The sequence below is a fragment of the Perissodus microlepis genome, chromosome 20 (genome assembly GCF_051167445.1).
Source record: "Perissodus microlepis isolate ML-2025 ecotype Zambia chromosome 20, ASM5116744v1, whole genome shotgun sequence".
Taxonomy (NCBI): Eukaryota; Metazoa; Chordata; class Actinopteri; order Cichliformes; family Cichlidae; genus Perissodus; species Perissodus microlepis.
The window spans coordinates 11,229,214-11,256,413 of record NC_140480.1 but is presented as its reverse complement, the minus strand read 5'-3'; the positions used below and the strand labels follow the sequence as shown (position 1 = coordinate 11,256,413).

Genomic DNA, 27,200 nt, shown 5'->3' with positions numbered 1-27,200 from the left:
TGCATTTATCATGAGTTACTTCTTGTTTATGAGACTTTCTGCATTCAGTTTTGTATTTAATAAAAGCATGCTTCACTGGGTTATGATAGGATGACTAACCCTGGCCATTAATGAATAACTCATTAATTTGGAAACTTTTTCTTTTGCAGCGGCTAACTGTGTTTGCACTTTGAAGCGTGGCCATCTTTCGATATTTGGCTAAATCTGGTAGAGTATATTCCTGTACACTTCACAGTTCCATTCACATCATCAGTAAACACTAGTAACCGAGTTCTATTGGCAGCCAATAGACATCCATACCATAACGTTACCTCCACCATGTTTGACAGATGATGTGGTGTGATTTTCCCATCATTCTGATACAAATTAATCTTGGTTTTAAATGTCCAGATATTTTTCTTCTAGAGCTGTGCAGACTTGTTTAGATGTTTTTCTGGCAATGTTTCTGTTCTTAAATATAACCAGTGTTAAATATCAACACTTGGAATGAACTCCAAGTGTTGGTATTTTTTCAGCATATGTGCCAAATTTGTCATGGAATAATAAAGGATCAGGCCTCACCTGACCTTGAAACTGCTGAAACTGTTAGTCATTTGCTCAGTTACTTTTTATGTGTCAAACCCCTTTAATTAAAGCTGAAGGCCTGTACTTCAGACATGTTTGATTTAAATTCCACAGTGATGGTGTAAACAGGCAAAACTATAAGAATTGTGTCTTTGTTTAAAGTATGGACCTCACTGCCTAAGTGACAGGTAGGTGTTCACACAACCCTGGCTCAAAGGGTAGGGCAACAATTTCAGAGATAAATAAATATGCATCAATTCATGAGCATTGTGTTGCTGTATGAACATGTGCTGTGTCAGTGAACAAAAAATAAAGCAGCTGATGTTCAATAGATCAAGTAACCTGGAGGAGAGAGAAAAAGACTGACTACCTCAGCATCTACAGTACAAGCAAGCAATCACACCAGCCCAGGTGTCAGCCATCACTCCCAGTGAGCCACTCATCATGTCCCAACAACCAGGTACTGAAGCCTGGGGGCCGTCACATTTCTAACATGGGTGGATCTAGCCAGTAGTTGTTTGCTAGGTGTCAACTAAACTAATTTGTCTCAAGAAATAGCAAACATTTGTGGTGCTGGTGCCCTGTGCTTTACAGTGGAATTAACAGATTGCTTCAGAAGTCCAAAGTCTGTGTTACAATTCTGAGGGAAATCTTTTGCATGTTAATTAGCATTAATAACCAGGTACCTGTGTCTGTGTGATGCTTAAGTATCAGCATTCCACCTGCTCACCTGAATGTGGCCACACCAAGCTCCAAAAAATGGACATGGATTCAAAATGTCCATGTCCATCTTTTATATCATACATATTATATTCTGGGTTGTGTTTTTGTTAAAAACAAGCTCATTTTTACAAAACTAAATCCAAACTAATACATTTCAAAATCACGTGACGAAACGCATCACAGGTATAAAGTTGTGTAGTTATCTGCTCGCACAAAAATGACCATGTAACTAAAGATGAATTAATATAGAAACATTCATAATAGCAGTATAAAAAACAGTTGCAGGCATATTAGCAGCAAAACAGAGAAGAATGGCCGCTAAAAGGCCCTCTTTGTGTAGATTGTTGGAGTTCTTTTATTGATATAATCAACATGACTAAATACTGGGTGGTTTAAATCATGATCCACATTTTCAAATTATGAAACTGATCATATATTTTGTATGCGACTTTAGCATTCAACTTAACTAATAAATAGGCTTATCAGCTAAACAAAGAAGAGAAGAAGCATAAAGCAGTATGCAGTGGAAATAATCAAGTACATCAAAACCATAATTAACTACAGCACTTCAGTTACTAAGTATATTATCACTTATATCACACGCACATCCTCTTGAATCTGTCACAGCTTTGAAATCTTTCATATTTTTCTTAAGCACAGCACATCGAAAGTGCATATGAATTACTACTATGTTATTACTGCATCATTCTTACTATTATTACTTCACACATTCCCAAATTCAGTACGGAAAAACCGTCTGTATCTCATTGGTAAAAATGAAAATAAATATGATGGGTAAAAATAAACTGGCAGAAACCCTGTCAGTTACAGTTATGGCTTATGATTAATTACACTGGAACCCCTGCTGAGACATCACTCAGACAGACGGAAACGTAGTTCTTAACTCTGAGAGCTGGATGAGCCTCACTGCATACAAGAGAAGAAAATACATTTCACCTCAGCAGTCGGCCCGGGCTTGTAGCTCTTCCACCGGCCAAGTAAAGTAAGCTGCTGCAACTGGTTTCACTAGTGCAGAAAAGTTCAGATGGAAAATCCGCAAAGTATCCTTTTAATATAACAAATGCGTAGTCTTAGAATTGTGAGGTCCTGTCATTTTTCATCTATTACGGCGCTGACGTGACAGGCATCGGCCCGGGCCAATACGTCATCATAAAAGCCATTGAATGAAAGGCTGATAGCACAGCAGCACACAAGGGGAACTTCTTCATCTGCTAATAAAGTGCACATTCACTGGTCATGGAATCTGGTGAGTGCGTGTGTGTGTGTGGAAGGTGAGTTATAGTAATGGTCCTCGAATGGCAAGGGAGTCTTAAATGGTGCTCTTTCAGAAGATAAACTGGCATCTGCAGGAGTTTAACTCTCTCTCCCTCTCTCTCTCCTATACACGCATACATCTACACACACCTGCCTCTGTGTGTGCACGCTTGAGACTTGTGAGATATAATATTAGACAGTATATAATACTGCCATAAAGAGCTCTGAGGCAACGCACATGTTATAACACGGTCCTCTCAAGAAGCAGACCTGTCACATTTTCCCGGAATGCCAGTGTGCTAAATGTTAACCATAGTCCCCAGACAATGAGGCCCTCAAGGGCGTTTTCCACCTCCAAAACGGGGCATAAGGACACGGAGAAAAGTAAGTGTCAGAATGTACTAAGCTGGGACCGCTCTGTTTCTCCCCGTGGGCTCATACTGGTCTTCTTTTGCTGTGTATAAACAAGCAACATCATCATCTACAGTTTGCGATTTATAGCCGGGGGACCGCAAAGTTTTTTCACACTTTGAGGAAGGAATTAGGACATCTTTTGCGCGTGAGAGAACGCGCGCGCACGCGAGGGAGGGAGAGAGAGAGCATTTGAAAACGTCGTAAGTGAAGGGAAGTCAGGGTGCAGCAGCAGCACGGTTTCTGCCATGGAGTGAAAGGAGGAAACCTCCTCTTCGGCGTCGCCTGCATGCAAATGCACCCGACCGGGGTAGAATAAGGCTGGTTCACCACGCTCAGGTGGAACCGCACCATTGACTTGGCGTGGAGTGGTGCTTATCCTCGAACTTAAAGCAGCAAGACACTGTCGCTCAGAATCTTCCAGATCGCATCCAAAGGCTCATACAGGTGACAAGTGTGCCCAACTTCACCGCACCGGCCGTGCTGACGCGCACAGTGCGTTTGTCCAGAGGCTGCTCGCTGCGCGAGACCCCGCCGCTCCTCTTCTGACATTTCGCAGCGCTGCCGTGCACATGCAGACTGTGCGTGTGTGGCAGCGTGACGCATTTGCGCCTTTAGATTTGATTTATTTATGTTTTAAGAGTCTGGAGTGTCGCGTTTTCGGACAAGTTTGGGTACCGATCGGAATGATCGTCATGTCTGCATGGGATAACTTGCGCGTCTCTCTGTAGAGTGACACAGAGCTCGGCTCGGTGCTGAAGTTGGTTGGGAATAATAATAACAGTACGTAGCGCAGAGGACGAAAGAGGACGAAACGGCTGAATTTATTGCCAGCATCGTCATCTCCGTGTAAGGAATCAAAACTGCGCGGGGGGGACTGCTGCTCTTTCCTCCTCTTCATCTGCACACTTCCAGCTTTTTCTTTTCTTTCCCCCCTCTTTTCTCTTGCAGAAGCATCAAAGTGAATTCCAGCTCCTGAAAGCACAGCTGCGTAAACTTGGCCAGATCTGGTGACATTGTAGCCTGTGTGTGTCTGTGTGGGTTTGTGTGTGTGTGATGAGCAGCCTGGATGGATATGCGGCTCACCGAGGGAATTTGAAAAGCAAAGGGGGATTACTATCGGTCCCTCTTGTGTTATAACCTCAAAATGGATGCCCACGTCAGGCTTTGGAGATGCAACTGGATTAGCCACTCTTCCGCTGATCTGCTTGACATCTGAGCGGCACAAGTGTTCAAAGTTTGGATAATCTCAAAGGCTGACGGTGTAGAATGCAGTCTGGAGTGAAGACGCTCTCCGCAGGTGGAGGTGCGTCACTCTGCTGCCTACTGCTCCTCTGGCTCATCTACTCCCATCTGCTCAGAGAGGGTAAGGGCACTTACAGCTATTTATTATTTTGCCAACAGCAGCAAGGTCTCTGAGGGCTTTTTATTGGGATGCAGCTGCACATGGTGTGGTCAGATCCTGTCATTCTGGGGGAAATTTCCTATTACGCCCAATTAAACAGCCTCTGTGCTCATCAGAAGTCAAATTATGGTGACCTTGTTGAACCTCTTTGCAGCCTGATTTGGCATCTCAGTAATAATATTCCCAGTCAGTGTAGAGTGATGTTATTTTGCACAGTTTCATCATATCTGATAGCACTATTATGTACCTAGGAGCTTTAGACCACCATTTCCAAAACACTTTTTAAGAATCTGAAATGCATTAAGAATAGTTATAACCTTCAACCCAAACAACCCTGATTTTTTTCTATTTTGATGCTGGACCAAAAATCAGGCTGTTTGCTGTCATGTGGGATAGTAATTTGGCGAATCTATAACTGAGCCTTAGGTGAAAAAACATCAGAAAGCCTTCAGCTATTGTTTTTCCACTTAGGTTAAGGCCATTATATCCTTCCAAGCCATGTTTTCATCTTGAATAATGCATCCACTGGTGCAATTACACCTTCACCCTGACACAGAGTAGAAAGCAAAAGGATGTTTCCCTGCACTTCATTGGCTGCTGTCCACAACACAACATTTCAGATTCTGCCGCTGTCAGAGACAGAGAACAGGCTTAAAGTACTGGAACTTGTTGGGAGATGCTGAACACTAAGTTTGCAGATTAGATCTTTTAATCAAGCATTGGCCGGCAGCATAATTACCACTGTGGAGGAGGGATAGTGCCTACATCAATGTCTTTGGCAGCTTGCCGGGAACAAAAGTAGACACTGATGTGAAAAATGAACTGCCTGCGCGTTGAAATGTGCTCCCTTTGCCTCTAATTTGCAGTGTTTTCTCCCCCAAAAACACCGCTGTCACCAGCCTCTAATTCCCACCCCTCTCAAGCCTGTGCATATTATCCAAGGAGCCACAGCTACCCTCCTGTTCCCCATAGCCATTTATTATTGACTCATTTTCATCTGAAAGTGATCTCATTAGCACATGATTGTACAAATTACTCGATCAATCTCTTGTGAACTTTGTTGCCCTTCATATATTCCCAGGGTAAGTGAGATCTCCCGTGCATGGCCTGGTAGTTAAAACCTCTGGATATGATTTTTGGGGTAGACAGTCTCTCTGTTTGTTGCTGACTGTTTTTAGAATAAAATGTGTCATGTATATATATGTATATATATATATATATATATATATATATATATATATATATATATATATATATATATATATATATATATATATAAGTATATTAAATGCAGACATGTGATCATCAAAACCAAGTCATTTGAGACTGGCTGCACTGGCCAGTTACTGCACTCATAAAAGCAGCTCTGATTTTTTTAGCATTACAGTCTAAAAATATAACAAGATTAATTTTGCAGTATTTCTTTTAGCATTTATAGCTAAGCATCACTGTTAGAGTCAAAGCACTGTTCACTTTCCATGAAAAGCTTGGCCAGTATGGCCCCTGAGGGCCTGAGAGCCACACTGTGTGCCGGTGAACTGGCGAGCAGGACTAACTTGAGGTTAGAGGGTGTGCTGCCTCCACCGTCTTCATAGCCCATCTGTCATGGCGACCAGGACAGGAAATCAAAGCCTAGCAGCTCTGTCCATGCATGCCATTGGGCCACCGTCGGTCACAATAAATGGCCTGTCGGCTGCTCTCAACGTTGCCAGTTTATTCAACAATAAATTTGGAATTGTCTGGGATTTTCGTACTTGGGCCACATTCCGGTTCAGTGGTGCAGCCAGGGAGAAGCGGTGACACATCTCTGCTTTGTCACCCACAAACCTCGGAGTTAGTATGAAAAGGGAGGGTGGAGTGCTGCATTTTTACCCACATTTATTCGCTGGAGGTAAAGGGATAGTTGGCCTTTGCTCTAACTCATCTGACAGAATTCTGTTAAATAAATCATTAATTTGAAATAATTTGCTCAGATGAGACTTCTTAAATCTTTATTCATCTTTGATGCAACAGCAAAATCATTTCTGTGTTTCTCAGCTGCTCTTTCCATAGATTACTTATCAGCATGTGTAGTGTGGTATCTTTTCTTTGGATTTCCCATTAAGGATGTTTAAGCTGTCATAATTTCTCATTTTACCACAGATGATTATGTGAAAGGGTTGTAGTAGCTAACCAATTTTGCAACTCTCGCCTTCATTTTCATTCATCTTTTTGGCCTCTTTATATGCACTGTTTGGGTTTTCAAGCATTCGAATCTTCCTGAGACTAGTCTGATTTCAAATAGTGGTGGGTGACTGCCTTCATCTATAAAGCTCTGATGACAGCACTCAACTAGGGCTGCCACGATTAGTCGACTAGTCACGATTACGTCGACTATCAAAATCGTCGACGACTGACTTAATAGTCGACGCGTCGTTTGAAGCTTTGTAAGATCACAAAAGACGCAGGAATAAGTAGTAGGATTTAAGAGTGTAATAACGGACTGAAACAGAAGATGGCAGCACTGCATGTACAAGGACGCCAGCTGCCGTTAAACCCCGAAGAAGAAGCTGTGTCGCAGAATTCATAGCGCGGCCCAGCTCAGTTTCCAACAATGGCGGCAGCTAGTTAGTTTTAATATTACTCTTATTATTCTTTCTGGGTCACAAAATAAACGTTTAACATATTTTCAGGTGCGAATGTAGCTGTGTAAACCCCAAATATCTGCTCAGTTTATCAAGACACCACAGATTTTCAAAAGCGCTCTGACGTTTTCGGAGACGTCTGTTACCCACTAGCTCGATAGCTAGCCGGGGGCAAAGCTCACCCCGGACTCCCGGCAAATCGTTTTCAAACCCACCGCCGTCTTTCGCTACTCAGGTTAAACATATATAAGTCACTTAGATAACTTAAATGTTATTGTTTGGCTTTTTTTTTTAGTATTTTATTTGTTCCTGAGTAAATCGGTTTGGCTGAGATTAAAGTTATAGTTTTTACACAGCTGAATAAACGTCAAGCAGACAGCTGATTATTAGAAGTGTGAGATGCTGGAGAATATACTCCGGTGTCCTGTTATATTTTAGATAGCAAGGAGTTTATTAAACTTCACTGAAACAATCTGCAAATTTCATTAAAATTTAATAAACTACCATCTTGTCTTTATTTTTAGTTAGCACAGACCTTACACACCTAAAGCTGTAAGCTAATGATAGTTATATAAGAGCAGATGCTGCTGGTGCAATAAGCTGTACGTTTTACGAACAATGGATGATGATCTGATTAGTCGACTAATCGCAAAAATAATCGGTGACTAGTCGACTATCAAAATAATCGTTTGTGGCAGCCCTACACTCAACACTGCTCAGCAGACAAACTTAGCAGCAAGTTGGTGAAGAAAGCTGAACCTCTGTTTTTCTCAGTAGAAGATGGAACTCTTGGTGTTCTGTTTTGTACAGAAAGTGCTTCTCTATACAGCACATGTGACGTGTCACGATTAACGTGTCATTTTGGTTTGTTTGAATAATCCAGTGTGTGCAACAATCTATCCTGTCACCCTGCTCTGCTGTCGACGCGGCTGACAGCACATTTATGAGCCACGTCTGTGGCCCGTGTCACTACATTTTGATGTGACTCACCGAGACTGTACAGAGAACAGGCTCATGCGGTTCAAGTATCGAAACCAGACCGATTTTACTCCTGATGAATTATTCTGTATCCTATCATGGTCATTTCCCCCCGATGTATATGAAAAAGCAAATCTTCATGGTGCACCAGAGAGATAAAATTCAAAGTCTTTGGTTGGTATTCTCTTTTAACTCAGAGAGCAGGGCCTATCCATCCAAGCATTAAACTAATCAGAGTACTGGAGAATTACTGACTTTTTGAAGTGAAATGAATGATTTCCAGTCTTCTTCAAGGCGGCATTAAGCATGCAAAGGGAGACCTACTTTGATTATGACCTTGGCTGTAAATTGTAAGCAAATCATTGAGACCTGCTTATATAGGCGGTGGGGCTTTAAAAGTATGAGCATCTTTATGGAACAAAATGAAAAGAATTTTTACAGCTAAATCAATTTGGCAGCACACAAAGCTCATATTTCATAACTCCCCGAATATAAATTCTTTCTAGCCGTCAGCTTTGACCTCCCTTGTGGTTGACTGTAGCGCACTACTCGGTGTATTTCTGCATTGTTATTTTCTCTGTGGAAATCTCTGGGCTTGAAAATGCTCCATCATTGGCAGAGTGGTGTAAATGATTTGAGTTATGTTCCTTCGGACTTCTGTCCCTTTCTATTTTCTGCCTGATGCCGTGATCATATTTTCTGAGAGGGAATGTGCTTCAGTGTTAAAGCTCACACAATCTTGCATTACTGTACAGTACTTATGGGGTCGTAATAGTCCTCTGATGTTCACCATTTTCTCTGTGTTTGCAGTAAAGAAGGAGGGCATCATGGAACGCTATCTGGGGGGAATTTGAAATGAGTCACCGTGGCTTTATACAGTCATCTCTGCGCTACATTCAGCAGAGCTACTGTTTGCATTTGCAAGGCATATTGTACATTCGCTCTCCATGCCTCTAGCCTGTTTTCATCCACAGCAAATTGTTTGAGCGCACTCTGTATTGTAATATTCTGCAGCTGTGCTGTGTGACAGCAAAAGAAATGCATTCAAAGCCATCTCAGTCATGTGAACCGTACCACAGGACAGACCTGAAATACACTGTGAGTCCTAGCAGGGGATGGATGTAAGGGGAATGTTTTCTATTTTAAAGCTGCCCTTGGCAATGTCACACAAAGGTTGCAGACAAACTGTACAAAAAATGAACTTGGGGATCTTGAAGTTCTCTAATATGATGTTAGCAGACTACACAGCATGCTTTTGCTTTCTAGTGAGAAAGGAGACAATCTAAAGCTACTGAGCCCCGCTTTCCCCAAGGGAGTGCCATCCTACGGCGGCTATGGGAAGTTTCAATTTGTCATTCCCTGTGGGTGGAGTAGTGTTCACACCTGACACGGGAATTAAATTTGAGCAAATAGAGCCCATTTCTGGTGTCTCAGTTGGCAGGGCGGCAGTGCCTTTCAGTGGTTGCTTGTGATTGCCTGAAAATCACACTTGATGCAGCTTAAAAAATTCTGTCATTCGAATGCAGAGCTCAGCATTCGAATATGAGCAGCTTCTCAAGAGAGAACAACAAGGAGCAGACTGACTGAGGGCTAGCACACTGCAGAGAAATGTTCTTTATCTAATAACATAATTCATCCCACCCCAAATGCTCCAACATCTCCCTACCATCACACCCGATTCCTTTCGCACTGTTTTATTTGAAATTGCATAGTTACCATTACAGGTCCTCTAACATCAGCAGGGAGTTGTTCACTTGTATAATTATCAATCGGACTAACATAGAGTATTCAAATAGCATGTGAAATTAAGTGGTGGTAAGCCAATTAATATAAAGCACATGTTATGCTCCACTGCTCTGCTGCCCTACTTGTTTAGCAGCAGAAGATCACGGCGATGTCAGGAAGCATATAGCACGGGGTCAGTCAAACATCTGCCTCTCTCACCTGGTGTCCTATTACATGCTACCTACTGCGCTGCACGCGTCAAGTGCTGTTAAGGTAATGAGATGGACTTGGCTGCGGCTGCCTTGGCTACCATATGCACAGTCAAATAAGCTGGCTGTTTGATGTCATCCTGAGTTGTTAATAGAAGCCAGAGCTGTGAGATCAGAATGGACATGAGGAGAAGATCAGGTAAAAGTTCGGGCTGCAGTGGGGAATAAATCCAGATTAACTCACTGAAATTAAGTTTATATTAGTGGGATTGAGTTTATTAGCTTCCTTTGAGGTCGTGAAGCAGAGTAACAGTATTTTAGAGTGATCTCTTACTTAGGTTAGCTGAGTCTATATGTGCCACAAGTGGTGGTGAAATAATTATCATCTATTAGAAAGCCAATTTCAAGCAATATCTCTCACGAACCCACTCAATTGCTTTTGTACTCATGTCCAAGTCAAGGCAAGTTACTCATGTGACTAAGTTTTCTTTTCAGCTTGATGACTGCCACTAGTTTGATTGCATGCAGGTTTGTGAAGGTTTATCATTTGCATACCAAACCATAAGCCAGCTTCAGTCAGAAAATGTCAGCAAGGAGTTAGAGCAAGAACTTTAAACTATAGTTCTTATAAACTAGAGAAATTCTTGTGTGTGAACAAGACAGTCATTTGACCCCACAAGACAATAACTTATATACTCAAAAACCAAAACCAAAGGAAAATCCCACACTGGGCTTCACTGACTCACATTAGTAAATCAGAAAAATTAGAAAATTATTCGAGGTCTTCTCATTACAGATTTTTGGGATACCAGTAAAAATTAATGGTGTATATTATATTCTAAGACTTACAGTGGGAGTCCATTGTCAGGCTCAGACTACAGTCATGCACACTCTCACTCTGTGCAGTCCTGTGAAAAACTAAGTGCAATCTTGCTGCTTCCAAAGGAAGTAACAGGGTAAAAATGCAAATGCAAATTAACAGGATACTCAAATGCAGCTGATCAACAGCAAGTGTGAGCGCCTCTATAAAAACAGAGGTTTTTATAAATTTTCTGGTCAGTAGCAAGCAGGTGTGTGTTAAAGATGAAGTCCCAACAAATTCACCAAAAAGCCTTAAAATCGGCGTGAATGAACAAATGCCCGCAATTCTCAGTGACCCGAAGCAACGCTGTGAAGAAGAGTGGCCCAAAATTTGTTCACGGTGATGTGAGAGACTGAGAAAGTAATATTGAAAATGATCACTGTAAGTTATTACTGCCAAAGGTGTTTCTACATACTTTGAATGGGCTGTGCTTCCCTTTTCACATGACTGCACATTGTGTCTTTCTGTTACAGTAGTCACTATCTCAGCGTTGTCAGTTATAGTCAAAATCTTGTGACTGAGAAACATGATAGTTTGCATGTTCCTCTCTTTCATGGTGTTTGGGATGTAATCGGTAAGGAGACGTGTTCCAGAAAAAGAACTTTAAAAATCACTGACACACAAAGTGGTTTGTCTGATGCTGGCACTTGTGTTTTCAATTTCTCAGCTCCATCCAGCTTCAACAATTCTATTTTTCTTTGCTATGTCTAAAATTGTAGAGCTGGTGTAGAGCACTGCGCTCATTTGGGTCATCCTCACAGAGGTGGTGGAGTCATGGTGGAAGAATCAAAACATTTCTATCATGCTAGTCTTCCTGTCATGAGTCATCTCAGGTGCAGTGTCAGTTTTCATCCATTATGACACAGCATGCAAGATAAAAAGACCAGTGGTACCCATTTTGTACTATTCCTGGCCCGAAGCTGCACTCTACGTCTTCCAGTTTGGGCCATGATCTCCCTGATATTTTGTAGTCTGAAGCAGTTGTTGGGCAGAAAAGAATCAGATAAACAAGAGTATAAAGCCTAGTACAGGGAAGGGTGCTCATGTCTACAAATAAAGACAACGCAAACTGTGTTTTTCCAGTGCTTATGTAACTTTGTAAGTTATCAGACAAAATTTTCAAGGTCCTCTGTGGTTAAATCGTTCAGGAAACTGGCCATAGTTAATGTCACACAAAGAATTTTAACTTCCCTTTATCCGGTCGTTAAGTGATGACGTGACGAATCCTACTTCCGGGCCTAAAGTAGTCTGCGTTTAATATGGCTTTTGTGTTGTTAACATGTTTAATGTTTTGTATTTTCTTCTATTTAATCTCAAAAAGCTCCTAAAACAGTCAGTGAGCACTGTTGACCTCCATAGGCTTTTATTACCGCTAATCATTTATTTAAGCTCAGTTTTTAAAACCTTACCATGTAACTACAGCCCAGCCCATGCAGCAGTATATGAATGACTAACCTCGTATTGTGGATGGATTATCTCAGTTGTTCTCCTGGCTGAAGTTTGGTCCTTTTACAGCATCCTGCCATGCGATTACATTTGTTCCTGACCACCGAGAACACTCACGTTAACTTTTATCGAGTGGAAAAAAAGTTAGCTTGTTTATATTATGCTAACATAGCTGTGTCGCTAGCGGTCACGTAGCACATCATTATATACCAGCTAGCCAAACTTCAGTAACCCTACAAACGTCACTGCTGTTTAGTTTTCTGTCTTCATTTATGTTGGAAGTGATAACAGAGCTGTACGTTTTAATTTGTTTCCAAAACCCTATTTAGATAGAAGCTAGTGAGCTAACTTCCTGCTAACTTCTAACTCCGTTAAATGTCATAAATTCCGTTTTCATGGATGCCTGGATGTTAAACTCAATTGTTACACCTGGTAGAGCAGAACGCTGATCATTTTATTAAAGATGAAAGACTTTAGACAGTTTTTCAACTCTCAGTAATGCCATAGTGATCGTTTGATATATGGACCTGCAGCGGAGTTTAGGCCCAGACACGGCTAGTGACGTCAGACTTAACGACCGGATTGTGCAGTTGTGTTTTTTTTCAGCACCATTGATTGCTCCTGTGAACCTTGATCACACCAGAGAGGTTCTAAATAAGAGAAAATGTGTGAACATGATGTGTTTTGTGCCTCTTAATATTAAATACACTTTTTTTGAGGGTGGTGTTCTGTCTCCAAGAGACCCTCTTTGTGTCCTTGTCACTGCAGTTTTTGCTATTTTGGGGGGCTTTGGAAAGGACAGTCATTAATTGTTTCCTTCCTTGTTTCCTGTTTCCTTCTTCCCAAATGCTGGGTAAGCATCACTGAGCAAGATGCAGATCCCAAAGATTTCACCTTGACACCACCACTAATGTGTATTTATTTGTGTGTGTGTTTGTGTGTGGCTTAATGAGAGGATTTGCAGAGAGCTTCGTCCTCAGAAAAAAAAAAATAAGTGGAAAGCACTTTATAAAAGCAGTCCATTTAAAAAGTTGATTTAATCCATAATCAAAACAATCATTAGTGTGTCCCTAAACACAAGGCAACAACAAGGAAAGCATAAATGTGCTGTGTGAGATAGCTGGCTGATGCTGAATGGGGGTTTTTAGCCACTTTTAATTACATTTAAAAAATTGATAAAGGCAGCCACTACTAATCAGTTATGACAGATTACCTGCATCATTAACATCTATAATTTTTCCTGCAATGTTTCCAGTCTCCCACAGAAGATCTGCTGGATTCATATCAGATTCTATACATGCTAATATGATTGTCATGCTCTCTAAACTAGCGTTTTGTTGCCAGCCCCATTTTCATTCTTGAGAATGCCACTTCTGTCACCAAAGGAGCGCACAATGGAATGAAGATAATCACTCACAATTATTATTGTATCTGAGTGCGGTGATTAGAGTCAGATTAGAAAAGTGGTCGGAGTCAGTTCCGGATGTTTAGGCCAAACCAGCACAGAGGAGCTTTGCGCTATAGCTTTGGTCCCTATAGGGAATAATTCCAAACACAATACGTATTGTCATGAATAAGTAACTGCACCACTCTACAAGATGTGGAATTTTTTATAAATATAGTGCAAAACTGTATCTTGGAAAGTCGCGTTGTGCAATAAAACATTGTGAAACCTCGCTTCCATGTGTTTCAGAGCACCAGTAATTACAATCTATAAAGGAAGATTGTTTTAATATGGAAATGGAATCCTAGTCATAGTTCATTCAGTGCAGCCTCTCATATAATTTTATGGAAAATTCCCTGAGGAGAAACAGAGCTTTTCTCACAAGCTCCCAATGTGGTTTCACTTGTACAGGAGCAGCGCGGCACTGTCTCTTGCGGCTGCCCGTTAAATCTGATAAAGCTTTTTTTCTTTTTTTTAAAATCAGTTAAGACTGATTTCTGATGTATCTGCACAGTCTTAATTAAAGACACAAACAAGGAAAAAAAAAAGATAAGGTAGAAAGGACTGAAAGTTTTTATTGGTTACTACAACTGTCTAACTAAGAAACAGCAAACTGCTGCAATCAGCTGCGATGTTAACAGGGATGATGATAATTGGCGGCTTTGTATATTCACAGTCCGTCACTGAGGTCGTGCCAGTGTGGTGTATCTAGAGCCCAACAGCTCTTAGTCCAGCAGTGATGCACACTGACTCAGACTAACAATGTGAAAGCAAGTGTGGACTCCTGGCAGCCTGTTTCAGGCAGAGATATTAAGATATTTGTGCGCCTGTACTTTGGTGATCTGCAGTGTGTCTGATCAAAGAGCTGATATGTAGAGCACAGACTCACATCTTTGCTCTAAGCTGTGTGCGTTTGGTCCCCTGTGTGTGTCTGCGCTGCCAGTTAGCACTAGCATAGTGTTATGATTCACTGATAAGGTGATCAAGCTGCCAGTCGGTGCTTAAAGCCAGTGTCTACTACTACTTGTTGTCATTTCTGACAGGATCCAGGGCCTGTTCAGCGACCATTCCCATCCTTCAGTCGGCACTCTCCTCGCTGCCACGGCCATATGTGCATTTCATCATATGAAACAGAGACGAGGCAAAGTGTCCTCACACCGCTGAGTGACAGAAACCCTCTGTCACATGAATTAACTCCTGTACATATGATGGAGCGCTGGCCATGGCTAAGGGCGCTTTACAAAGCAGCTACCCCCACCCACACACTACACAACTGACCACTTCAACTCCCCCAGCGCCTTACTGTTGTCTTCCTTCAGGCTTATTACATGAAGCCCATTCATCTGTTCAGTGTTGAGCACTGATATCTGATGGCACCTCTGTCCTCCAAGCAACAACCAAGTATACAGGATTTCGCCTCAGCAGAAAAACGAGAGAGGAGGGTGGGCTGAGTGATGGTGGTGCGCGGTGGAGGGTGGCCAGCAAGGCTGATGTTAGGAAATTAGATTTACATAGCAGATCTCTGTAGAGCTGGTTTTGTTTTATGGCTCCCAACACTTCTGGAGGTAATTTTATGGAAAAAGTAAACCAGTTTTATCAGCTTAAATAGCAAAGTGTGGCTGTCAGTGGAAACTGCAGCCCATTCGCTGATCTATTAACTGAGAGGCCTGTTTTTGATGTCAAGTAGCACTGCTGGAAGTGAAAAGTACTTCCAGCAAATGAGTAGGGCAGAACAAGTCGGGTAATATGATTAGCCAACTCTGGTGTAGAAATATAAAGTTTGACCTGCACGGCGGTAGAGAAAACATTACCTACAACTGAGGAGTCCCTCCTCTGTGGACCAAGTATGTGGACCTAACCAAGTATTTTGTTGCTTAAACACAAACAAACTGCAACTAGAAAATATAAAATATAAAATGAAAGAAGGTTTAATGCCAGAAAGCTCTGAAGGAAAAGCAGTCAACCCAGCAAGTTAATTTTTGCCCGTGAGTCTATCTATCGCCTACCTAACTATCGTTGCTATGGACAGGAAGTATCTCAACTTGGTGAATTATGCTAAAAGAAATGCCGCAGGGTCACCTTAAATCTTCACAGACATCTTGCTCTGATACTTGGATGTCTCAGCACTGCTCAGGTAATTTTATGAGTCATTTGTGTTCATCAACAACCCTTTCAACCTTTGCCATTATTGCGCTCGTTTCATGCTACATAGCAGTTAGCGTCTCACTTAATGAGCCTTTGAGTGTGGCGGGAAGCGACTAGAAGCAGCAGCATAAAGGAGCTATGGTTGGTGAATGCCAAGGATTGACCTTACAGGAACTGCAGTACACACTCTTCTCTAATCTGCCTTTTCTCTTAGATGTTTTGAAGAATGGAGAACCTCCCCTTCATACACCCCCCTTGCCCCTCCCATGTAGTTCATCTGCAACTAAAGCATGCTTGCAAAATGTAGATTTGTCCAGTTTGTGTAATTAATTTAAAGATAACACTGTGGCAAACTTGGAAAAGCTGCTTATACACGTGTCCCTGGCCAGGGAGTTATCCATCAATTTGTAATGCCTGGAGAACTCTGAAGTAATTCTCTGTGCTTGGACAGAACTATAAGAATAGCACACACACACACACACACACACACAGATTTCTGAGCAAGGTAATCATCACTTTAAGACATTCTGTCCATTTGCTGTCTCAGTAGAGCTTAGCTTGGCTTGAAAATTGGTCTGTCAGCAGTGCCCAGCAGCCTCTACTCTGTCAACCAAGTAACATTTTATTTCTGTCAGTGGTCCAACTCATTTGGATAGTCAAATAAAAAAGAGCAAAAAAAAATGTGGCTTCAAATAGGGTGTGAGAGTGTTAACCTCACATTGTACGTTCGGGCATGGCTGTGAGTTCTCTGTTTAATTATTGTGACTGCCTGTAAAGTGGTTATTTTCAGGTACACGCGAGGATAAGCTATCTACAAATGGCCAGTGTTGTCAATTTCACGGCGAGAACAGTCTTGATGTTTCATTATTTAATGGGTTGACTGCTATGAAATTTGCAGAGAACATTCATGCTCACAGTCAGAAGAAGTCTTTAGATTTTGCCCATTACGTGAAAAAAATCAATAAGTTGTTTTATGGTGCTCTCATATCTCGGAGCCTCTGACTCGTGTGTTTGTTATTTTGCAGTTATGGCTAGCCAAATGGAAGATGCTCTTTTAACAGATTTTTTTTCCTGCATGATCCCTGTAAGGCACTTTCATCAAGAGAACTCTGTCATGCTGTATTAAAACTGAAAAAGCATTCCAGCCGGCTGCTTTTAAAGCACTAAAAACTTTCCCGACATTTTTAATGAGAATATTAAACTCTTTAGTGGAACACAAAGCCAAAAAGGTAAAAAAAAAATGTCTCTTTGCAAACAACAGCCAGCCTGTCGTTTTCACCTTTGAACACCAGTTGCTCCTCTGTAATAAGTTCATTACTGACTCATTATGCTAATGTGATGTACTTTATCCTCACTGCTGTGTTTGGCAGGCCAGTTGGCGGTGGGAACCTGCGAGATAGTGATGCTCAACAGAGATAGCAGTGTTCCCAGGCGGACCATCGCCAGGCAGACAGCCCGCTGCGCCTGCAGGAGAGGCCAGATCGCCGGCACCACCAGGGCGAGGCCGGCCTGCGTAGATGGTGAGTTCAGTGACTTCTCTAGCCCAATGGAGAATAAATATTAGAGAACGTAGCTGGAGTGATTCAGTACAGCGGGAGAAGAAGTCACTTTGGCAAGCAACTGAATCGGCTGGTGTGCTATAAACATAGAAACAATCTAATTAAAAAGTGTAATTGATGAAAAAAAGTTCAAAGTAATTTCAATATTTCTGTAACATAATGGATTTTTCCCCTATGTTTGAAGAAAAACTATTTGTATTTCACCTATAACAACTATATTGCAGTCAGCATGTCAAAACCTTTTAATATTTCCCTATATGAAGCCTGTTGTATGCAACTCCACCTTTACCACCATAATTCGAACAGCTGTAGTTCAATTAAACTATTAAAGTAGAAATATTCTCTGAGCATTTAGGTGTTTTTTTTTTTTAATTTTAAGATTTTTTTAGGGAAGTGTTTTTCATCAAGAGTTAAGGATCGAGTCTCCTGGCACACTTGTGTGCTACATATGATCACTAGCGGCTGGTTAGCTTGGCTTAGACCACCAGCAGAGTCTCCAGGATGTACAAGGAATGATCTCTTGTAAAATATGATTGTGATATTTCTATACTACTGTTAATAATGAACCTCAGAGATGCCTGCAGGCAGGGTTTAGTTTTCTTTGTACGGAGCCAGGCTAGCAGTTATTTTTTTCCAGTCTCTATGTTAACCTACACTAGCTGGCTGCTAGCAGTGGCTTCATACTTAATTGAACAAGTTGTGTCAAACTTTTTACTCTTGTCGAGTGTGGGATCTCTATCTGTGTTTCTGAAAAAGGTGGGAAAAAGTGGGAAACCTAGTCATGTATTTACGTTTGGACATTTTTGCAGTAATGCAGGAGTGGAGAACAATGAATAAATCTCATGCCAAAAAAAATATTTGATAGTTTTTAATGTATGTGATTGCATTGTAATTTCACAAATCTAGGAGTGCTCTCTGGATGCTCTGGTCCCGTTGATAAAAGCTGAATAATACACTGTAAAATAAAACTAAACACCAAAATTAAAGTAGTGACATAAATATAAAAAAAAAACATTTTAGTTAATGGAAATAAAAAACAAAACTAAATTCAACTACATGATGCAATATTTATATGCCAAATCATAACAACAATCAATTCAAGGCTAGCAATCAGACGACCTCCTGTGATGAAGCACTTGGCGAGTGTGGGAAGCAAAAACTTTTAACAGGAAGAAACCTCCAACAGAACCAGGCTCAGCGAGGGGCAACCATCTGCTGTGACTGGTTGGAGATGAGACAGAGAGACAGGACAAAAACAGCTGTGGAAGAGAGCCAGAGATTAATAATAACTAATGATTAAACGTAGAGTGGTGTATAAACACATGGAGAGTGAGCCCACAGCAGTCTAGGCCTACTACAGCATAACTAAGGGAGAGTACAGGGACCCAGTGTGTCTGTATCCCCAAATCCACACTGAGAGCAGGTTCCCCAGAAGACGTAACTACGGAAAATAACACTATTTAAAATAAATTAGCAACAAGTGTTTTTCATTTGATCCATTCTTGCTTTGGTCAAATTTCCAAAGCAAGGAAGCTTTGATAAATGTATCTTTACTGGAACTGGGATATTTGAAACTAAACTCTAAACTAAACTGATCTCCAAACAAAATGAAAAAAAAAAAAATCAACTTCAGGTTAAAATATCGCCAAGACCAATAATACATGCGATGATGACACGTGGAATCATTTCCTCTGCCACAACAGCATCTACAGACCTTTTTCATGGCAGACATTTTGACATAACAGGAACATCATGACAAATTATAAGAGGAAAAGCACAGGTGTAACTATTAACAATAATGTCTCTGTTCCAGTAGGAGTCCCATTTCAGTGAAGCAAAATGCACAATACCGCAGCCCTGCATCGGCTACTCCTGAGTGGAATGCAGTTGCTGTTTTCTGTCTGTCCGCCTGTGTCGTGACTTCCAAACGTGCTGCTGGACAAACCTGCTGTTGCAGGAACTACGGCACCACTGTGTCGGTCTGACTGTCCTGTCTTTGGACAGTCTTTGTCAAAATGGTAGCGTCGTAACCATGCACTATGCAGTCATGAAACTTTACCAACCCAAGGAGAATGGAAGAAAACAGGACAAAGAGTCATTAGCCACTTTACAGCCAAGTTATTTATGTCAAAAATGCAAAGCAAAGCAGCGTCATCTCCCCCGTTTGACACTGGGTAAAAAGCCAGACTTCAACAACAACATCAGAGCGCAACCTGTCCTCAATAACCCAATGAACAAAATGTATTGGCTTCCTTCTCTCTCCATTAAAAGTAAGTGCCGATGTAATTTGGTTGTTTAACCAGCCAATCGATAATCACTTTGCATGTCTGACTTTTTGATGCCTTTTAGACTGTTTTACTCCTAACTGTGTGATTGGTTGTCTGCATTAGGCCGTCTTCAGTCAGCCACTGTGACATCAGCAAATTAGTAATTGCTTTGTGTCTCCAGCGTGTATTGGGTTGAATTTTCCTCCTCCTTTTCCTCCTCCACCTGGGTTTTTAAAAAAAATAAAATAAAGATCACTTGTAATGGAGACTGCAGTGTTCATCCACTTTGTAGATAAGATTTTATACTTTAGAGCCCCTGTCTCTGAGCCATTGGACAGTATCTAGCTAAGGGTGATAAGAACGATGAAAGGGATGGGAGGGGTGTGATTGGAGCTCACAATATCACAATCAGATGCACCATTAGTTCCATCATGCGATGACTCATGTTGGCCTTAATCTAATATCCCTGACACCAGAGCCCCACAGTCCATGTCATCCTCTCGGCGCGCTGCTTTTAACCACCTCTCCCTCTCCGCAGACATTTTTCCATAACACTCAACAGATGCTAATTAATTTACAGAGAACTATGATTACAGCAGCAGGAAATTGATTATTACTGGCTTCCTGCCGCACCACACCCTACGCTCCATTAATAGCCAGCGCATTAAAGTTGGGACCTGTTGCTTGCAGGGTCATATTAAGATTTTCTGCTGACAGCTGAGCTCGTCAGTCGTTGCCAGGATTTTAAATGGAATTTGTGTGTATTGCACCAAAATGCAGTGGATTTAATGATGCCTGTGCTCACATATCCTCTCTAACCTTTTAGCTGAGAGCATATTCATTTACATTCACTTTAATGGCCCTTCCCATAAATCCTCTTTTGCCCTTCTAAACACATAAACAATTCACAGACTTATAAATAGGTTTATATATTTCTGTATCTCACCAAGGCCGGGGAACATTCTTTCAGTGTTCCACTTTCTTCCTGATCAGTTTTATACAACACTTTCACAGCTGCAGAAGAAGTGGATCACTGCCCTTTTGTGATCCTGTGATAGAACAGTGACCTTTAATGAAAGTGGAACCATCACTGACTCTCCGTCTGTGGCATGTAAACAAAGGCGAGCGAGCCTGCCTGATACGGGGTGTTTACAGCTATGACTAATTTTGGAAACATATGGTGAACGGAGCACAAAATCTCATTTGTTTTTCAGGTTAAAGAGTAACTTAAACAAGTTCCTTTTTGTGACGGAGAGCTGTGGTTTATATGCATGTCCATATGGTGTTTCTTTTGTGTGCTCGAAGACAAGCAGTCAGCTACACGGCTGAGCGTTTTTTGCCTGGGAGCTGCAGGATGTTAGTGCACTTTCAAACACAACAAGACTAAGGAACCAATCCCGTGGATGCGGCTTGTTAGAACTGAAAATCGGGAACAAGGTTTATCCGACATTGGCGCATTTTTAGCTGCTTGATTACGTAGTCATATCAGGAGCTTGTGCTATTTATGTGTGCTCCTTCCTTTTTTTTCTATCCTCTGCTCTCTGTTTCAACATTTCTGCATCATGGCCTGTGTATTGTGGTGAAACAGACACACACAGAACAGAGAAATTGAGAGGCGGGTTGCCCGACTTGATTTTAACTAGTTATGTTACTGTAAGTGCAATAAAAGTGTTAATAACTCTAAAGTTGTGCTTGTGATAACAACTGGCCTTTTTAGTGCACTTTTTATGACTGAACCTGCCGATGGACAAGTTAAGCAGTGTTTTCTGATATCTGGCCAGGCAGGCGCTGTGTCGTCCTTCATCCTGCAAGAGAACCCATGAGTGGTGCTCTCACATCCAGAGGGAGAGTGGAAGCACGTTGCAGACAAGTAGCTAAGAGAGGATATGGCTTTAATTTCTCTGTATTTGTGGATCCGCATTTGAATGAGGCCACTAAATGAGACAAAGGTGTGCATTTGGATGTTACAGTTTGTAACACAAAGAGGTCTCCTCGTCTTACAAAGTGAGGACACTGTTGCGAATCGCTTGCTCATAAAGGATCATCGGCTCGTTGGCTTTCTCTCTGTAAAGTCTTTAGCTTACAATACAAAGCACCTTGAGATGGCTTTTGTTGTCAACGGGTGGCACATACTCTAGTTAAAACTGGATTGAACTGAATATGTAACTATTCATTTTATAAAGCGGTAGAAAGATCAAGAGCATGCTCATACATAATACCAATAGCTATTAAATGCTGAGACCAAGGATTGAAAAATTAAGATGTGTGCTGACTTATGATTAGCAAATAACTGCAATGTCCCTGGTTCACTTCTAGTGAGATATATTTTTGCCACGTCATAGTCCTCTCTAGTTCCCCTGGTTTCTGCAGCTGGATCTACATGTTCAATATCTAATAAGAAATATGGAAGGTTATTTTTGAGGGGGGATAACTTGTCTTTTGGAAGTAATAGAGCATTTTTGTAAAGGTGTGAGTCACAGATGCAACAGTGTCAAATCCTGTTATATCTCGACAACCTGCATGGTCCACCTTTATTTCCAGTAGTGTGATTAAAGCTGGTAAAGACATCAGATCTAAGGATATCAACACTTTAGCTGTTAGCATGCAAATAATGTATTATGAATTAGAAGGCGTAAAATACCCAAAGATACTGCAGACATTAGGCGACTGACCTAATAGAACAAAGGCCGGTTCATCTACCAGGATATCCATAAGCTAGATCAGCTCAACAAGCGCCATGGACAGCGATCAAGGAAGCTTTATTGAGTGAATTCAGACTTTAGATATTTCCTTTACAAACATCTACATAACTGGTTTTGGAGATGTAGTGTTTTAACACTGGAAAATTAACAGCTGAATACACTCAACAGAGTATAGAAGTAAAACCCTTTGATTTTCACCTGAGGTAGAAAAATGTTCCAACATTTCCATTGTCAGCTATGGTGAGTGGTAATGTGATTACAGTCAGAACTGAAGCTTTGATAAACATCCATTTTTACCCAATAGGTATGACCAGTGTGGAGGGTTATTCGTATTTATGTTTGTCTGTTACTGGATTTTCAAAGAACTGATGCTTGTCAGCTTTGGTTGCTGTGCACAGAACTTTGGGAGATTGACTTCTCACACTACACACTGATAAAGTGCACAGTTTGACATTTGACCCCGTGAGCAGCTGACCTTTTGGAGTGTATACGTGCAATTTACACTGTGAGCACAGATTGGATCAAGTCATCGGCAGAGTTATAATCACCACGAAAAGCTCTGGGATTTGAGGGCCTTTACTGTTTCCTGTAATGAATCGAAACTAAAATCCAAGGCTTAGTCTGATGTAACCTCTGAGACATTTTCAAAGTTACTACAATCTGCAGCTGATGGCTTAACAGAGGCGATTGGACAATTCTTCTTACCTCCCTTGCCGTCCTGCTTGTATTCTGCCTTCAGTAATTACATAACGACAAAACTATCTAAGCCTCAAAGTGAATAAAGTCTGTTGTTACCTGTGAATTTATGAATTGATTAGCCTAGACGGTAGCTGCATTGCTTGTGCAGTATGACATATTACCGAGTTGTTCCTCCTGTTTTTTGTTTTTTTTTACTTCACTGAACATGTTGCAGCAAGGACAGTGTCTTTTTTTCTGCAAGTTACTTCTTTTGTTATTCTTTTTTAGGCGTATTTCAAGCTTTTTTGCCCTCTTTTTGTGCTGCTGTATGTCAGGGTTGTGCAGGTTTAGTCTGCACACTGTACACAGGAGGATTATGTGCTTTTCCTTGCTTGTCTCCCTGCTCTCACTCTAATCTGCTCCCCGAGTCTCTCCTGCTCCCTTTCTCTGCTTGGCCCGTTGTTGCCATGCCACCACATCACACGGTAATCGTATGAAGCTCGATGGCCACCGTGATAAGAGGCTGCAGGGAGACCGTTTATATGCTGGGTTCAAGCTTCTCGTTTTGCGCTCAGTCAAAGCGTTATTGACAATAAACGGGCAAAAAGAAGTGATTTAGAAGAAGCATCAAAAAAAACAAAAGCAGAGGTTTTTTTTCGTATTTATATTGCAGACGCATAGCCGAGAGGATTAGATGTACTCTTTATTTTAACTGCAGACAGAGCCAGGCCCTCGTTTTAAACAAGCGTGACTTTGAAAAACATGTTTGCTTCTGATCTGACATTCATTTGCTAGTGTTGTCGGCGTTGTTTGCCTGCAGTGCTAACAGCACTTCCTTCCATATTTACCTCATCTTGATCATTTTAATATTTATTGAATGTATATTTCATAGCAGCAGTTTCATGAGCAATTCCATCTTTCATATGGAACACAGCCATGTCTTATGCATGATTATTCAGTGTTGCATAAGTATAAAAGAAATCCCTAATGAATGTGTAAAGTAAATTTTAATTGAATTGAATTTGTTACTCTTGGTTTTTTTTTCTTTCTGTTTAGGAGAAATATTTTTATTCACCAAGGAGTTCAAATGTTTCTTTTATTTCCAATTGCAATTTAAAAAAAGAAGAAGGATGTGCTGATGTTTCACATTAAAAGCCCTCTATGCAGAGAGTAAAAACACCTTTAAGATTTTTATTTAATAGTTTCTAGAATAATTCATGGAAATGGAGTCACCCTGCAATCTACAAGCGTTTGATTACTAGTGTGTCTAAGTGCGCAATTTACTACCTTTGAATGCACTTTCTATGAAACGATGCTTTCAACAGTGATGCCAAGAAAATCCGAAAGATTCGGTGCAGTGACAAAATTCAGCTTTAGAAAAAGACGGAAGGCTAATGACAAGTGATAAAAAGTCTTGTTGTATCACTGTTGCACTTGTAACTTTGATAGTTGTCCCCTGTGTAGTTAAAGGAGTGTAAATATTCAGTTCAATTCAATTTTATTGTATTTATACAGCAACAAATCACAACAACAGTCAAATCAAGGCGCTTCATATTGTAAGGTAGACCCTACAATAATATGGAACAGGTATTTTCCGAAAATACAATATTTGGCATCTGGTTAATTTTGACCCTCTGTAATTGACCAATAGTTTGTTGCTCATGAAAAGCCAGTTGATTGATGAATTAACCCAGATTGATTATAACCACTTCATAACCATAAAAAAATAATTTATTAATTTTTTTATGGTACAACTCTACTAATGGTTTATTGATTTCTGATCAGTGGAGCCTAAACTTTCCATCTGTGTCAACAACCACAAATAAAGCACTACCCACCAGAAATGCAAAGCAAGCCCCCCCAAAAAACTGCAACAGGAAACTAACTGGATTCTCAACAAACACAATATATGATTATGTGTGGATACATTTTGTAGGCAGGCTGATCATCAGCCCATCAGGCCCATGCGGTCAAAATAATGTTGCAGATTGATCCATGATTGAAGTTTAATTAACATGAGCCCGAAAACCCATAAAAACCTGTTACAGTGTTTTTGGTGCCCAGCTTTAATGACTGGCTATAATCTTGTAGGGTGTTTACTGCTGCATAAGAATCATCAGTATTAGTTCCATTATTCCATTTCAAAAGATGCCCTTAATTAATTGTTCTAGTGATTCATTCGTCACTTTGTTTTTTTTTTCTTCGACACAATTAATCCTTTGGTGTGTCCTTGGTGAGAAAGTGTCTCTCTCTTCATCTGAATGCATTTTAAATGAGCTGCCTGTGGCTTGAGTATAAATTTGATGTTATTTTTTGCTCTTCTGCGGTGGCAGAATTTCATCAGATTAGCAGCGCGTCTGGTTTAGAAGTCGCCGTTGTGCCTCCTGCCCTGCTCTGAGTCTCGTCTGGCAGTGTTGTGTTGCGCTGGGCAGGGCTTGGCACCGTGTGCAGGGGGGACAGATGGTCTTACGTGTGATCTAGTTTGAGGTCCAGAGCCATACCCCGACAGGGACCCTGGCAGCTGATAAGCCTGGCTTGACGTCCGCGGTCCCTGGGTGGGACTCCGACAGCGACTGCAACACGACGGGCCACCCAGGTGTCGGCCAGGCAGAGACACTCTCCTCCTCTCTTCCAGCCACCACAGCCAGCTGTTTCATCTCTGCTGTTACCGTAACAAACAGGAAAACATTACAAAACAGGCCTGAAAATCTGTTCAAACACCATGATAAAACTATAATGCCAAGATAGCCACAATATTTCCAGCAATTTGCACCAGTTGAGTAACCCAACAAGCCAGGTTTATTATACCCACAGCATGTAAAGCATACTGAAGGGTGAAATCAAGCAGCAGACAGATATTTTCAGACAGCTTTAGCACAGAAGCTTAGTGGGTGGGTGGGTGGGTGGGTGGTTGTAACGTCTAAGCTTTTTAATGTGTCTACAATTGTGCGTGCCAGCATTTTGGGAGCGATAGGTTTGATGGATGGAGACAGGCTGAAGCCGAACTGCAGCGCTGCCGTTTTGTTGCCGCTCGCGTTATTCATGATGTTGTCGTGCATGAGGTTATCACAGCAATGCTCTCATCCCACCCTAACGCCGCGTGACCAATCCGTGGCTCTCAGCACCAGGAGACTCATCAAGTCATCATAGATCAACTCATGTTGTCATGGATGGCATTGAAAAAGTAACAAGGGCAAGCTATCGGGTGCCCGGATAGTATGGCAGGAGCTGAAAACTGCATTTATTTTAGCCAACCTGCGTGACTCTGGGTTGGCTGGCCTGATGCACTCCACAGTTAGTCAGCACTCCCGCCGCTTTGCCAGCTCAGCTTTTATTCCTTGCCCTGGAAATTGAGTTTTGCTGGCCCTGTAATGTACTCAAAACTACATCTGCAACTGACTGATAAATCTACGCTTTGTTGCACCTGACGGATAGCTGTGAAAATGAAAATTCACCGCGGCATGTTGCTGTGTCAGGAGGAAGGTCACTTTAGATTTGCCTCTTCCCCACTCAGGATGATGCCAAAATGACCATTTTGTGTCAGAATCCAGTCGCAAAGCTAAACTATCTTCTTAAGCTCGTTCTGTGCGATGCAACGACAGGTTTATGTATTGTTTCGTTGAACTGCTGTCTCTACCTGGCTGCATGGCAACGCTATGAGAGCAGGCTTAAAAAAGCACAGCTCCTTCTACGATGAGTAAATAATATCCATTATTTGCTGAGGGAGAATGGCTTTGTATTTACACAGCAGTGATTGTGTGTGCCGCGTTACATACATGAGGATGCTATTCGGCCAGCTTGATAAATACCACAAGACAGCAGATCTTTATTGCAGACTAGCAGTTGGGGTCTGACACTCCAAAGACCAATTTCAGACCGTTAACAAGGCCTGGACAGGAATACCTCACAGCAAAATGTCACAAGGCCTCCCTTTCCGCACCTCTTTACTCTTCCCCTTCTGCGGCTCCCCTCTCGGTTCCACCATCAGCTCTCCTCCGGACATTCGGCGAATTGTAGTTCCTCTCTTTCAATTTGCCCACCATGTTACCTCGTTCCACAATGTGCTGCCCCGGGGGATCGTGGGTAGGCAGGAGCGGTGGCCCCAGCCAGGTCCGCAGAGAGCTGATAACCTTTCAGTGTTGCTTTAGCACGCTGTGTAAAGAACAATCAGTGCTTATCAACC

At 41.5% G+C, this 27,200-nt stretch overlaps 1 protein-coding gene across 2 annotated transcripts in view; it reads left to right on the top strand.

Moving 5' to 3' along the window:
* Positions 1-3,050: 3,050 nt before the first annotated feature.
* tafa5l (TAFA chemokine like family member 5, like) overlaps positions 3,051-27,200 on the top strand; it is a 45,050-nt gene continuing 20,900 nt past the window's right edge. The window contains exons 1-3 of one of the 2 annotated variants that reach the window (XM_084917194.1): positions 3,051-3,420; positions 3,925-4,339; positions 17,182-17,331. In XM_084917194.1, coding sequence (XP_084773320.1) covers positions 4,243-4,339; positions 17,182-17,331 — 247 coding nt within the window. In that variant the 5' untranslated portion in view covers positions 3,051-3,420; positions 3,925-4,242. Of the gene's footprint in view, positions 3,823-3,924; positions 4,340-17,181; positions 17,332-27,200 lie in introns of both variants that reach the window. The other variant, XM_084917195.1, reaches the window with a different exon arrangement.